Source organism: Haliotis cracherodii, unplaced genomic scaffold (genome assembly GCF_022045235.1).
Source record: "Haliotis cracherodii isolate W230 unplaced genomic scaffold, xgHalCrac1.p SCAF_6, whole genome shotgun sequence".
Lineage (NCBI taxonomy): Eukaryota > Metazoa > Mollusca > Gastropoda > Lepetellida > Haliotidae > Haliotis > Haliotis cracherodii.
Genome location: NW_027266319.1, coordinates 42,815,328 through 42,830,881, shown reverse-complemented (window position 1 = coordinate 42,830,881; position 15,554 = coordinate 42,815,328). Strand labels below are relative to the sequence as shown.

Below are 15,554 nucleotides of genomic sequence, written 5' to 3'. Positions count from 1 at the left end.
CTTCATTATCAGAACACCTACTCGTCTGTGGGTCTTTCATTATCCCAACACTGACCGGTCTGTGGGTCCATCATTATCGAAACACCAACCTGTCTGTGGGTCCCTCATTATTTAAACACCCATCCGTCTGTGGGTCCTTTATTATCTGATCACGCACCCGTCTGTCGGTCCCTCAATAATTGAACACCCACCCGTCTGTGGATCGCTCATTATCTGAACACCCACCCGTCTGTAGGTCCATCATTATCTGAACACCCACTGGCCTATGGGTCCCCTCATTATCTCAACAGTCACCCGTCTGTGGGTCCTTGATTATTTGAACAACTACCCGTGTGTTGGTTCCTCATTTTCCCAACAACCACCCGTCTGTGTGTCCTTCCTGATCTCAACACTCATCCGTCTGTGGGTCCTTCATTATCTCAACACTCACCCGTCTGTGGGTCCTGCACTATCCCAACACTCACCCGTCTGTGAGTCCCTCATTATCCCAACACCCATCCGTCTGTGTGTCCTTCATTATCACAACACCCATCCGTCTGTGTGTCCTTCATTATCCCAACACCAACCCGTCGGTGGGTCCTACATTATCTCAGCAACCTTCCCTCTGTGAGTCCTTCATTATCCCAACACCCTCAGTCTGTGGGTCCCTCATTATCTGAACACTCATCCGTCTTTGTGTCAATCATTATCTCAACACCCACCCGTCAGAGTGTCCTTCATTATCAAAAACTCATTCGTCTGTGAGAAGCTCATTATCTGAAAATCATCCCTCTGGGAACCTCAATATCTGAACACTCACCCGTCTGTCGGTCCCTAATTATCTGAACACCCACCCGTCTGTGTGTCCTTCATTATCCCAACACCCACCCGTCAGTGGGTTCTTCATTATCTCAGCAACCACCCGTATGTGTGTCCTTCATTATCACAACACTCACCCGTCAGTGAGTCCTTCATTATCCCAACACCCACCAGTCTGTGGGTCCCTCATTATCTGAACACTCATCCGTCTGTGTGTCAACAGATCTGAGTGTCCTTCATTATCACAAAACTCACTTGTCTGTGAGTATCTCATTATCTGAAAATCATCCCTCTGGGACCCTCATTAGCTGAACACTCACCTGTCTGTGAGTCCCTCATTATCCCAACACTCACCCTTCTGTGGGTCCCTCATTATCTAAACACTCACCCGTCTGTGTGTCCCTCATCATCCCAACACCCACCAGTGTGTGGGTCCCTCATTATCCGAACACCCACCAATCTCTGTGTCCTTCATTATCCCAACACCCACCCGTCTGTGGGTCCCTCATTATGCCAACACTCATCCGTCTGTGTGTCCTTGATTATCTGAACACCCATCCGTCTATGGGTCCCTCATTATGCGAACACCCATCCGTCTGTGTGTCCTTCATTATCCCAACACCCATCCGTCTATGAGACCCTCATTATGCCAACACCCATCCGTCTGTGGGTCCCTCATTATCTGAACACCAACCCGTCTGTGGGTCCCTCATTATGCCAACACCCTCCCATCTATGTGTCCTTCATTATCTCAACACCCACCCGTATGTGAGTCCCTCATTATCTGAACACCAATCCATCTGTGTGTCCCTCATTATCTGAACACTCCTCCGTCTGTGTGTCAATCATTATCTCAACACTCACCCGTCAGAGTGTCCTTCATTATCACAAAACTCACTCGTCTGTGAGTACCTCATTATCTGAAAATCATCCCTCTGGGACCCTAATTATCTGAACACTCACCTGTCTGTGAGTCCCTCATTATCCCAACACCCACCCGTCTGTGGGTCCCTAATTATTTGAACACCCACCCGTCTGTATGTCCTTCATTATCCAAACAACCACCTGTCTGTGTGTCCTTCATTATCCCAACACTCACCCTTCTGTGGGTCCCTCATTATCTGAAAACTCACCCGGCTGTGTGTCCCTCATCATCCCAACACCCAACCGTCTGTGTGTCCCTCATTATCCGAACACCCACCAATCTGTGTGTCCTTCATTATCCCAACACCCACCCGTCTGTGGGTCCCTCATTATGCCAACACTCGCCCGTCTGTGAGTCCCTCATTATCCCAACACCCATCCGTCTGTGTGTCCTTCATTATGCCAACACCCATACGTCTGTGGGTCCCTCATTATGCCAACACCCATCCGTCTGAGTGTCCTTCATTATCCCAACACCCATCCGTCTGTGGGTCCCTCATTATGCCAACACCCACCCGTCTTTGTGTCCTTCATTATCCAAACAACCACCTGTCTGTGTGTCCTTCATTATCCCAACACTCACCCTTCTGTGGGTCCCTCATTATCTGAACACTCACCCGTCTGTGTGTCCCTCATTATCCGAACACCAACCAATCTGTGTGTCCTTCATTATCCCAACACCCACCCGTCTGTGGGTCCCTCATTATGCCAACACTCGCCCGTCTGTGAGTCCCTCATTATCCCAACACCCATCCGTCTGTGTGTCCTTCATTATGCCAACACCCATCCGTCTGTGTGTCCTTCATTATCCCAACACCCATCCGTCTGTGGGTCCCTCATTATGCCAACACCCACCCGTCTTTGTGTCCTTCATTATCCAAACAACCACCTGTCTGTGTGTCCTTCATTATCCCAACACTCAACCGTCTGTGTGTCCCTCATCATCCCAACACCCACCCGTCTGTGTGTCCCTCATTATGCCAACACCCACCCGTCTTTGTGTCCTTCATTATCTCAACACCCACCAATCTGTGTGTCCTTCATTATCCCAACACCCACCCGTCTGTGGGTCCCTCATTATGCCAACACCCATAAGTCTGTGGGTCCCTCATTATGCCAACACCCATCCGTCTGTGGGTCCCTCATTATCCCAACACCCACCCGTCTGTGGGTCCCTCATTATGCCAACACCCATAAGTCTGTGGGTCCCTCATTATGCCAACACCCATCCGTCTGTGGGTCCCTCATTATGCCAACACCCATCCGTCTGTGTGTCCTTGATTATCTGAACACCCACCAATCTGTGTGTCCTTCATTATCCCAACACCCACCCGTCTGTGGGTCCCTCATTATGCCAACACTCGCCCGTCTGTGAGTCCCTCATTATCCCAACACCCATCCGTCTGTGTGTCCTTCATTATGCCAACACCCATACGTCTGTGGGTCCCTCATTATGCCAACACCCATCCGTCTGTGTGTCCTTCATTATCCCAACACCCATACGTCTGTGGGTCCCTCATTATGCCAACACCCACCCGTCTTTGTGTCCTTCATTATCCAAACAACCACCTGTCTGTGTGTCCTTCATTATCCCAACACTCACCCTTCTGTGGGTCCCTCATTATCTGAACACTCACCCGTCTGTGTGTCCCTCATTATCCGAACACCCACCAATCTGTGTGTCCTTCATTATCCCAACACCCACCCGTCTGTGGGTCCCTCATTATGCCAACACTCGCCCGTCTGTGAGTCCCTCATTATCCCAACACCCATCCGTCTGTGTGTCCTTCATTATGCCAACACCCATCCGTCTGTGTGTCCTTCATTATCCCAACACCCATCCGTCTGTGGGTCCCTCATTATGCCAACACCCACCCGTCTTTGTGTCCTTCATTATCCAAACAACCACCTGTCTGTGTGTCCTTCATTATCCCAACACTCACCCGTCTGTGTGTCCCTCATCATCCCAACACCCACCCGTCTGTGTGTCCCTCATTATGCCAACACCCACCCGTCTTTGTGTCCTTCATTATCTCAACACCCACCAATCTGTGTGTCCTTCATTATCCCAACACTGGCCCGTCTGTGAGTCCCTCATTATCCCAACACCCATCCGTCTGTGTGTCTTTCATTATGCCAACACCCATCCGTCTGTGTGTCCTTCATTATGCCAACACCCATAAGTCTGTGGGTCCCTCATTATGCCAACACCCATCCGTCTGTGGGTCCCTCATTATGCCAACACCCATCCGTCTGTGTGTCCTTGATTATCTGAACACCCATCCGTCTATGGGTTCCACATTATGCAAACACCCATCCGTCTGTGTGTCCTTCATTATCTGAACACCAATCCGTCTGTGTGTCCTTCATTATCCCAACACCCATCAGTCTATGGGTCCCTCATTATGCCAACCCCCGTCCGTCTGTGTGTCCATCATTATCCAAACACCCATCCGTCTATGAGTCCCTCATTATGCCAACACCCATCCATCTGTGGGTCCTTCATTATCTGAACACCAACCCGTCTGTGTGTCCTTCATTATCTGAACACTCATCCGTCTGTGTGTCAATCATTATCTCAACACCCACCAGTGTGTGGGTCCCTCATTATCAAAACACCCACCCGTCTGTGGGTCCCTCATTATCCCAACACCTACCTGTCTGTCGGTCCTTCATCATCCCAAAGCCCACCCGTCTGTGGGTCGCTCATTATCCCAACACCCACCCGTCTGTGGGTCCCTCATTATCAAAACACCCACCCGTCTGTGGGTCCTTCATTATCCGAACACCCACCCGTCTATGGGTCCCTGGTTATCCCAACACTCATCCATCTGTGGGTCCCTTATTATCTGAACACCCACTCGTCTGTGTGTCATTCATTTTCCTAACACCCGCCCGTCTGTGAGTCCCTGGTTATGCCAACACTCACCCGTCTGTGGGTCCTTCATTAACCGAACACCCACCCGTCTGTGGGTCCTTTTTTATCTTAACACCCACTCGTCTATTGGTCCCATCTCAACAGTCACCCATCTGTGGGTCACTCATTATCTGAACACCCATCTGTCTGTGGGTCCTTCATAAACTGTACATCCACCCTTCTGTGGGTTTTTATTACCTCAACATCCACCCGTCTATGGGTCCCTCATTATCCCAACACTCACCCGTCTGTGGGTTCTTCATTATCTGAAAAACCACCCGTCTGTGCGTCCCTCATTATCCCAACACTCACCCGTCTGTGGGTCCTTGATTATCTGAACAACTACCCATGTGCGGGTTCCTCATTTTCCTAACACCTTCCCGTTTGTGTGTCCTTCATTATCCGAACACGCACCGTCTATGGGTCCCTGGTTATCCCAACACTCATCCATCTCTGGGTCCCTTATTATCTGAACACCCACTCGTCTGTGTGTCCTTCATTTTCCCAATACTCACCCGTCTGTGAGTCCCTGGTTATGCCAACACCCACCCGTCTGTGTGTCCTTCATTATCCCAATACTCACCCGTCTGTGTGTCCTTCATTTTCTCAACACCCACACGTCTGTGTGTCCTTCATTATCCCAACACTCACCCGTCTGTGAGTCCATCATTATCACAAAACCCATCCGTCTGTGTGTTCTTCATTATCCTAGCACCCATCCGTCTGTGTATCCTTCATTATCCCAAAACTCAACCGTCTGTGGGTCACTCATCATCCCAACATCCACCCGTCTGTGAGTCCCTCATTATCTGAACACCCACACGTCTGTGTGTCCGTCATTATCTGAACACCCATCCATTTGTGGGTCCTCATTATCCCAACGCTCACTTTTCTGTGGTTCCTCATTATCCCAACACCCACCCGTCTGTGGGTCCCTCATTATACCAACACCCACCGGTCTGTGGATCCCTTATTATCTGAACACCCACCCGTCTGTGTGTCCTTCATTATCTGAACACCCATCCGTCTGTGAGTCCCTCATTATGCCAACACTTACCCGTCTGTGGGTCCTTCATTATCTGAACACCCACCCGTCTGTGTGTCCTTCATAATCTGAACACCCACCCGTTTGTGGGCCCTTCATTATCTGAACACCCACCCGTTTGTGGGCCCTTCATTATCCCAACACTTACCCGTCTGTGGTTCCTTTATTATCCCAACACTCACCCGTCTGTGTGTACTTTATTATCCCAACACTCACCCGTCTGTGGGGCCCTCATTATCCTAACACCCACCCGCCTGTGTGTCCTTCATTTTCCCAACACTCACCGGTCTGTGGATCCCTTATTATCTGAACACCCACCCGTCTGTGTGTCCATCATGATCTGAACACCCACCCGTCTGTGTGCCCTCATTATCCCAACACTCACCCGTCTGTGGGTCCCTTATTATCCCAACGCTCACCAGTCTGTGGATCCCTTATTATACCAACACCCACCAGTCTGTGGATCCCTTATTATCTGAACACCCACCCGTCTGTGGGTCCCTCATTATACCAACACCCACCGGTCTGTGGATCCCTTATTATCTGAACACCCACACGTCTGTGTGTCCGTCATTATCTGAACACCCATCCATCTGTGGGTCCTCATTATCCCAACACTCGACCGTCTGTGGGTCCCTTATTATCCCAACGCTCACTTTTCTGTGGTTTCTCATTATCCCAACACCCACCCGTCTGTGGGTCCCTCATTATACCAACACCCACCGGTCTGTGGATCCCTTATTATCTGAACACCCACCCGTCTGTGTGTCCTTCATTATCTGAACACCCACCCGTTTGTGGGCCCTTCATTATCTGAACACCCACCCGTTTGTGGGCCCTTCATTATCCCAACACTTACCCGTCTGTGGTTCCTTTACTATCCCAACACTCACCCGTCTGTGTGTCCTTCATTATCCCAACACTCACCCGTCTGTGTGTCCTTCATTATCCCAACACTCACCCGTCTGTGAGTCAGTCATTTTCTAAACACCAATCCGCCTGTGAGTCCCTCTTTATGCCAACACTCACCCGTCTGTGGGTCCTTCATTATCCCAACACTCACCCGTCTGTGAGTCCCTCATTTTCTAAACACCAATCCGCCTGTGAGTCCTTCATGATCATAACACTCACCCGTCTGTGGGTCCTTTATTATGCCAACATTCACCCGTCTGTGGGTCCCTCATGATCTGAACACCCATCCGTCTGAGTGTCATTCATTATCACGACACTCACTCGTCTGTGAGTACCTCATTATCCGAACACCCACACGTCCGTGTGTCACTCATTATCTGAACACCACTCCGTTTGTGGGTCCCTCATTATCTCAACACCCCTTCGTCTGTCCGGCCCTCATTATCCCAACATTCACCGGTCTGAGGTTCCCTTAATATCTGAACACTAACCTGGCCGTGAGTCCCTCATTAACTCAACAACCATCCGTCTGTGGGTGCCTCATTATCCCAACACTCACCAGTCATAGGTTCCCTTATTATCTGAAGACCTGCCCGTCTGTGTGTCCATCATTATCTGAACACCCATCCGTCTGTGTGTACTTCATTATCCCAAGACTCACCCGTCTGTGGGGCCCTCATTATCCTAACACCCACCCGCCTGTGTGCCCTTCATTTTCCCAACACTCACCCGTCTGTGAGTCCCTTAATTATGCCAACATTCACCCGTCTGTGTGTCCCTCATTGTCAGAACACCCACCCGTATGTGCGTCCTTCATTTTTCCAACACTCATCCGTCTGTGAGTCACTCGTTATGCCAAGATTCACCCGTCTGTGAGTCCCATAATTATGCCAACACTCACCCGTCTGTGTGTCCCTAATTATCTGAACACCCACACGTATGTGCGTCCTTCATTTTTCAAACACCCACCCGTCTGTGAGTCCCTCATTATCTAAACACCCATCCATCCTTGGGTCCTTCATTATCCCAACACTCATCCGTCTGTGAGTCCCTCATCATCTGAACACCCACCCGTCTGTGTGTCCTTCATTATCAGAACACCCACCCGTATGTGCGTCCTTCATTTTTCCAACACTCGCCCGTCTGTGAGTCACTCGTTATGCCAAGATTCACACGTCTGTGGGTCCCTCATTATGCCAACACTCACCCGTCTGTGAGTCACTCGTTATGCCAAGATTCACCCGTCTGTGGGTCCCTCATTATGCCAACACTCACCCGTCTGCGTGTCCCTAATTATCTGAACACCCACCCGTATGTGTGTCCTTCATTTTCCAAACACCCACCCGTCTGTGAGTCCCTCATTATCCCAACACTCACCCGTCTGTGAGTCCCTCATTATCTGAACACCCACCCGTCTGTGTGTCCTTCATATCCCAACACTCACCCGTCTGTGAGTCCCTCATTATCTGAACAACCACCCGTCTGTGTGTCATTCATTATCCCAACACTCACCCGTCTGTGGGTCCCTTATTATCCTAACACCCACCCGTCTGTGTGTCCTTCATTATCCCAACACTCGCCCGTCTGTGAGTCCCTCATTATCTGAACAACCACCCGTCTGTGTGTCATTCATTATCCCAACACTCGCCCGTCTGTGAGTCCCTCATTATCTGAACAACCACCCGTCTGTGTGTCATTCATTATCCCAACACTCACCCGTCTGTGAGTCACTCGTTATGCCAACATTCACCCGTCTGTTGGTCCCTCATTATCTAAACAACCAACCGTCTGTGTGTCCTTCATTATCCCAACACTCAACCGTCTGTGAGTCCCTCATTATCTGAACAACCACCCGTCTGTGTGTCCTTCATTATCCCAACACTCACCCGTCTGTATGTCCCTTAATTATCTGAACACCCACCCGTCTGTGTGTCCTTCATGTTCCAAACACCCACCCGTCTGTGAGTCCCTCATTATCTGAACAACCACCAATCTGTGTGTCCTTCATTATCCCAACACTCACCAGTCTGTGAGTCCCTCATTATCTGAACAACCACCCGTCTGTGTGTCCTTCATTATCCCAACACCCACCCGTCTGTTCGTCCCTCGTTATCTGAACAGTCACCCGTCTCTGGGTCCCTCATTATCTGAACACCCACCTGTCTGTGGGGCCCTCATTATCTGAACACCCATCCGTCTGTGGGGCTCTCATTATCTAAACACGCACTCGTCTATGGGTCCCCTTATTATCTCAACAATCACCCGTCTGTTGGGCCCTCATTATCTGAACACCCACTCGTCTGTTGGGCCCTCATTATCTGAACACCCACTCGTCTGTTGGGCCCTCATTATCTGAACACCCACTCGTCTATGGGTCTTTCAATATTCCAACACTCACTCGTCTCTGGGTCCTTCATTATTCCAACACTCACCCGTCTGTGGGTCCCTCATTATGTCAACACTCACCAGTCTGTGGGTCCCTCATTATCCGAACACCCACCCGTCTGTGTGTCACTCTTTATCTGAACACTCACCCGTCTCTGGGTCCCTCATTATCTGAACACCCACCCGCCTGTGGGTCCCTCATTATCTCAACACCCATCCGTCTGTGGGGCCCGCATTATCTCAACACCCACTCGTCTGTGGGTCCCTCTTTATCTGAACACCCACTCACCTAAGGGTCCCTCATTATCTAAACACCCATCTATCTGTGGGTCCTTCATTATACCAACACCCAACCGTCTGTTCGTCCCTCGTTATCTGAACAATCACCCGTCTCTGGGTCCCTCATTATCTGAACACCCGCCTGTCTGTGGGGCCTTATTATCTTAAAACTCGCTCGTCTGTGGGTCCCTCATTATCTGAACACCCGCCTGTCTGTGGGGCCCTTATTATCTGAACACTCGCTCGTCTCTGGGTCCCTCATTATCTGAACACCCACCTGTCTGTGGGACCCTCATTATCTGAACACTCACCCGTCTGTGGGTCCCTCTTTATGTCAACACTCACCAGTCTGTGTGTCCCTCATTATCCGAACACCCACCCGTCTGTGTGTCACTCTTTATCTGAACACTCACCCGTCTCTGGGTCCCTCATTATCTGAACACCCACCCGCCTGTGGGTCCCCTCATCATCTCAACAGTCACCCGTCTGTGGGGCCCTCATTATCTGAAACCCATCCGTCTGTGGGTATTTCATAATCTGAACACCCACCGGTCTGTGTGTCCCTCATTATCCCAACACTCACCCGTCTCAGGGTCCTTGATTATCTGAACACCCACCGGTCTGTGGGTCCCTCATTATCCGAACACCCACCCGTCTGTGTGTCACTCTTTATCTGAACACTCACCCGTCTCTGGGTCCCTCATTATCTCAACAGTCACCCGTCTGTGGGGCCCTCATTATCTGAAACCCATCCGTCTGTGGGTATTTCATAATCTGAACACCCACCGGTCTGTGTGTCCCTCATTATCCCAACACTCACCCGTCTCAGGGTCCTTGATTATCTGAACACCCACCGGTCTGTGGGTCCCTCATTATCCGAACACCCACCCGTCCTCTTGGGCTTTATTATCGGAACCCCCATCCGTCTGTGAGTCTCTCATTATCCCAACATCCATCAGTAAACTGAAAGCAATTCTACATCCACCCGTTGATCTCTACCCGACTATTGGGCCTTCAGTATAATTGTTTATGGGCCTCCAGAATTCTCCGTCTTTGTTTGGGCCAAGTGCTATGGATTGCATTGTTTGATGTGAAATCTAGTTGGACTCAAAAACAAGAAGTTGTAATTAACTACATATTACGAGTGCTTTACATAAAGATGTCTTCAGAGTCGGTCGAAAAACAGGTTCGGTTTTAACTGATTTGTTTGAAATCGTTTCTCGTACTCGCTGGGAAACCGCCCCTATGTTAAATGCAGAGTCGACACTCACTTAATGAGACGGGGCAAGAACAATATTTATCCATAGCTCGAGTCAACATCACCCCTTCACTAATTACGCTTTCCCAAACACAACCAGAGCCCATGACCCCATGGCCACAACTGTCAATAGGAGTTGGACAATAAAAGCACGGAGATTTGTCTGTGTAGACCAATCTCTGTGCCTGGCAGCAGTAGTGTGTCGGTGGAGAGAAACACACGATCGCTCTACCTCAGTGCTGGGAGACCGCCCGACCGACCGCCCGCTCGCTCGTTCACCCGCCCGCAACTTGCCTCTGTCTGTCTACACGTGCCTCTCTACAAGGCTGAATCACCCTCGCTCCTCACTTGCTCCGTCACTGGACATTCACTGGCACTGGAGGAAACACGTCCGACTCAACTTAATGGAAACTTGGAAACTTTAGTCATGTTTCTCAGAACGTTTGTTCAAAGCTGTACACATTATGAATTCAAGGAGTAAACGTATAACTGTGATCTCGTTTTCCTCTGAGGGTAGCGGCGTCAACACCACCCCCCGGGCACCCTGGTCTTGAATTAGTTAGCCGGGTAGGGCTGGACGATGGGAGGGACAGGATGTTACCTCAACCCCCCAGCTGTGCCGGGCTATTTTGCCAGTGGTCAATGAAACAAGCAGACCTAGTCCTAAGGCTGTGTAATGGTCAATTGCACCCGGTTGCCCGCGGGTAAGGATCAGTAGACTCGGTGTCGGAAGTACTGTGAGATCTAACAGCTACCATTCTTAAGGATTTGCGGAAATTGTGTACCTCTTAGTAACCTGTACCATTGAACGGAGTAGGAGTGTTATTTGGTGTGTGTAATATTGTGTCCAGTGATATCACCCAGCACAGTCCAAGTTGCTGTACATGGGGGGTACTCTTCATGTGGCGACACACAACGCACTCAGAGGGAATCATTCACTGCTTGTATGGAGGATGAGACATCGGCCCTTGCCACAGTATCAGTGTACATTAATGTGCGATGTGTGCCCATCCGTGAGTAGTGTACCTACAAAGAAAACAGAGGTGTGTCCCACCCACCCTGGCTGCTGATTCCCGGGTGTCACCCCACCCCCGCCTCAACCCCTGCCTGTCCGGCTGATGGGCGTTATCGGCCTGGGGCCCGCCATGCTGGGGAGGGTCGGTGGGCTACTGGTGGTCATCCTTCTTCTCTCCATGTGCCTCGGCAACGTCGTCGGTCGGTCGCGCGGACACAGTCGCCTGTCGTTGTGGATAGATAAAGCTCAGATCAGAGAACTTATTGGTGAGTTATTTCAGGGACATCTAGCTTGGCAAAGTGCTTCCATATTTTTGCTTACATGCGTATTAGTCAGACCGTTTAAATAAAACAGTCAGACCTGTTCAGTGACCTGCAGTTATGTACGTAACACAGCGTTAAGGTAAGCTACAACTAGTAGGCTAAATAGACATTTAGAACTCATCATGGTCGTCGCTCTCACAACTCTCACACAAAGTTCACACTTTGTGAAACCATTTTGCTGTGTACATTTCCGCAGCGATACACAGTACTGTCGTGTCTGTATAATGATTTCGCGCCTCCCTTGAAATTATTGTCACTGACCTTTGCATGGTGTTGACCCGCGCGCGCTGCTTTCAGTATATTTCACGGTAATCACCAGGCGATGTGGTACCGTGACGGCGTATCACCACACGGAGTTCTCCACAGGATTATATATAAGCCACACAAAATGCAAAAGAAAGTTTGAAATCTTATGATCGTAAGAACTGATTGAAACTTTTCTCACAAAACATATGGATTATGTAGCAATGATAGGTGGTACGGCGGTACTTCGACGCCAGATATAAAGACGATGTTTGTTGACGGATTGGTATATGTAGGTTTGTGTGTGCAAAGGAAGCGTGTTGAGCACATTAACAACTTCTTACATGGGATGCAGCAGGTGATAGTACTAACTCCGAGAGGGGCGCGTGTCTGTAAAGTCAGATACACCATGGTCGCGGCACGTATGGACTTTCACCTCACCGGTGCCGGCCGGATGACTGGGGTACAAGGGATGCATGCAACCCTGTCAGATATTCACATATTTTATGGCAGTCGAAAAACATGGAAATTCCAGTTTGAATAAGACGGCCTCCCGTCGACAAGTAGTCATTTCGGTATAGAGGCAGAATGTAATATCTTCAGAAGAACTTATTTCCTGGGCCCAGCGTGTCGGCGAGTGCCCTATAGAAACAATCTCAACTCCACTAGTTTCCTCTACACGGCACAACAACACTACATTCACTTTTCCTAAGAGTTGGTAAGCCCAGCTTTTAGTTATTTTTCCCGACACGCAAATCGTGTTTAGTAGATTCAAGGACCTATATAACCAAGTCCGTGGTAGATTTTAGGATTTTTGCCCTTGCCATTTTTCAAGTTATGTTAAGATACAGTGCAATAGAAACGGTTATATTTTATCGTCGAGTTTTCTATTTATCTTAGACGTAGTTGATTCCAAGCAGCGGTGTAAGTCAACATGCCGTCCCAGGCCTGTGTTACGCATTCAGTGATCAGTACTACAAGCCCGCGATCTCATTCACAAGGCTGATATGAATATCATGTGTATTGTACACACATTTTAGTCACGGTATTTATGTATATAAGAGCGATTCTACATGATGTTCTTTTATGGACAAGAGCATTTCTATTCCGAGCTGCTATGCCAAAAAGACATTTGCCAGTTATTCGTCATTGCGGCCGGAAGAAATGATGTACGCTATGTTCTTGTATGATCACTTACGGGAGAAAGCTAGGGTATTTCGTTTTTAAATGTCTTGACATAGCACTTATGTACGTATTCAATGAGTGTAGGATTTTCAAAACACTTCCATGACGAGGGGAGATATGTTAATGGCACATTAACTGTAACTACCCCTTGCGAATTAAGGGGCAATAAGGCGGAAATGATAAAGAAACTGCAGTTCCTAAACCACGCGCAGAGCAGTAGCCCTTGGTCACACTAGTATTAAATGGTCACATTAGAACTTAGAAAAATGGCCCTCACTACTGGCATTGAACGAGCAACTGGTAGGACCATTTTCCTTGAAGTTACAATTATTTTGAGAGATGTTTTAATTTTCACTTTGGTAATCAACACGTTCATCAGGGCGTACACATTTAGTTGGTTTTATGTCCATGTTGTTTAATATTTAATTACAAATGAGGCTTGTATATATAATTCTAGTCGCTATATATAAACGAGAACAGTAGTGGACGATGATATCACACGTCACGTTCTACAAGCTGCATAGGTATTTCATCATGTACGCTGCTACTTCGTGTTGAGATCAGTGCGGAGCCAGTAAGATATAACTCTTTCATTTTAAAGAAATATACAGAATATTTAATATCAACGTGCTGACGCATTTCATTCAGTTTGAAATAGAATTAGTGTGTTGATATTTCTGTGATAATGAATTGTAGATGTCGGGTAGAAATCTGTTTAATGTTTAATATTTTTTGTTTTCAAACAAACCTTTTGTTGTGATTACATGTGTCTTGAGTGCGCAATGGAGATGTGCGATTGTGACTCATACCCCTGGCTAAGCGACAATTGAGGGGAAGGGACGATTAACAGCTTGTTTGACATGTCTTCTGTCTCTGCGTCAACTGATTCATGCTGTTTCTTCGTCAACGAATGTCCCACAATGGTTCTAACATGTATACACTAGGGGCCTCGTGAAGCTACCCGACCGACTGCTGGCTCTCATGCAGCATATGTTTGGCTGTGGTCGATGTATATAACACGCACACTTTAAACATAGGTTTAATTGAGTGTGATACATTGCTGACTATTTCATCAGATGTAGAGAGTTCACGAGAAGGGTTTAGTTTTTCGAATGAAAGTCAGCTAAGAATATTGCTAACAAAACCTGTGTATATCCATTTGAATATAAATCACATAAATAGACGATGATTTCAATGGGCATTCAAAAATAATGTCCTTTTTATTTGGATAGTAAAATCAAAAGTGACCTTATAGAAAAAGCAAATTTATAAAATTATGACCCCTGATTAGGAAAGTGTATTCAAGCAAACTGATTGTGAGAACGCCTATACGACCCGATATTTATTCTCACAAGGTGATCGTCAGATAACTCTGGTATAAGGCCAAAGTAGAAATTTATACACTTTTTAAAGGTCGGAAATGTTAATTTTTAAAATAAAATAGATTTGCGGTGAATTAAAAACATTTTTCTTTTTTCTCACAAACTGCTTTGTTAGCCCCTTGTTTTATAATGACAATGGCTGCAAGTATGTATAGCACACTGAAAGTAATTCGTGTAAATATCTTCGTTCGTGAATATTTGTTGGATTGTAGAAGTCGTAGACGCCGCTAGAAATCGCATTTGCATTAATGATTTGAAAGTTTTCTGCAGAGTAACGATGTTTTTAAGATATTAAGTTTCTCATGTTAGTACACTATGCAGAGTGACATTTTCTGAAATGTTCAATGGAACAATTAATTCCTATGTAATTTATTATGTTTCGTGTATTAGACTAAAGGTTATTGGTATTAGCATTCATATTTCTAATACAGCCCCGAAATATTTACACAACACAACTAACGCTGTCCATATCACAATTGAAATGATCCCTTTGGATTTTAAAGGTCTGATAAATAGTTCTACCTTTCTTATAAAACTGGACTGTATTTAAACCGCTGCCTTTTCTCGGCTCCCAAGGGAAGTGCATTTCATTGGAGTTGTAGCTGTTTCTTCCGGTATCAGCTATGTTAAAATATTCCTGCTCATTTCATGATTGGCGATGACAACATAGAAAGGAGGCGGTACATTTTATTTTAAAAAATCCTTTCCCCGACTTAGTGTCCTCCTGTTATGTTTTAACTATATTTATTTATCTCACGTTCTTAAATAAAAAAAAGTGAAAATTAGCATACTAAAGGTATTTCTTACTACGACAATACGAACCAGTAGGTCTGCCCAATATGCCTTCTGAAAGTAGTTATACATATTAATATCGAAAGAAATACTCTC

General features: G+C 47.5%; 1 protein-coding gene across 1 annotated transcript in view; it reads left to right on the top strand.

The window, feature by feature from the left end:
- Window positions 1-10,766: 10,766 nt before the first annotated feature.
- LOC139445005 (wnt inhibitory factor 1-like) overlaps window positions 10,767-15,554 on the top strand; it is an 89,275-nt gene continuing 84,487 nt past the window's right edge. The window contains exon 1 of the mRNA XM_071226054.1: window positions 10,767-11,799. Within this exon, the coding sequence (XP_071082155.1) occupies window positions 11,637-11,799 (163 nt within the window). The 5' untranslated portion in view covers window positions 10,767-11,636. The remainder of the gene's footprint in view (window positions 11,800-15,554) is intronic.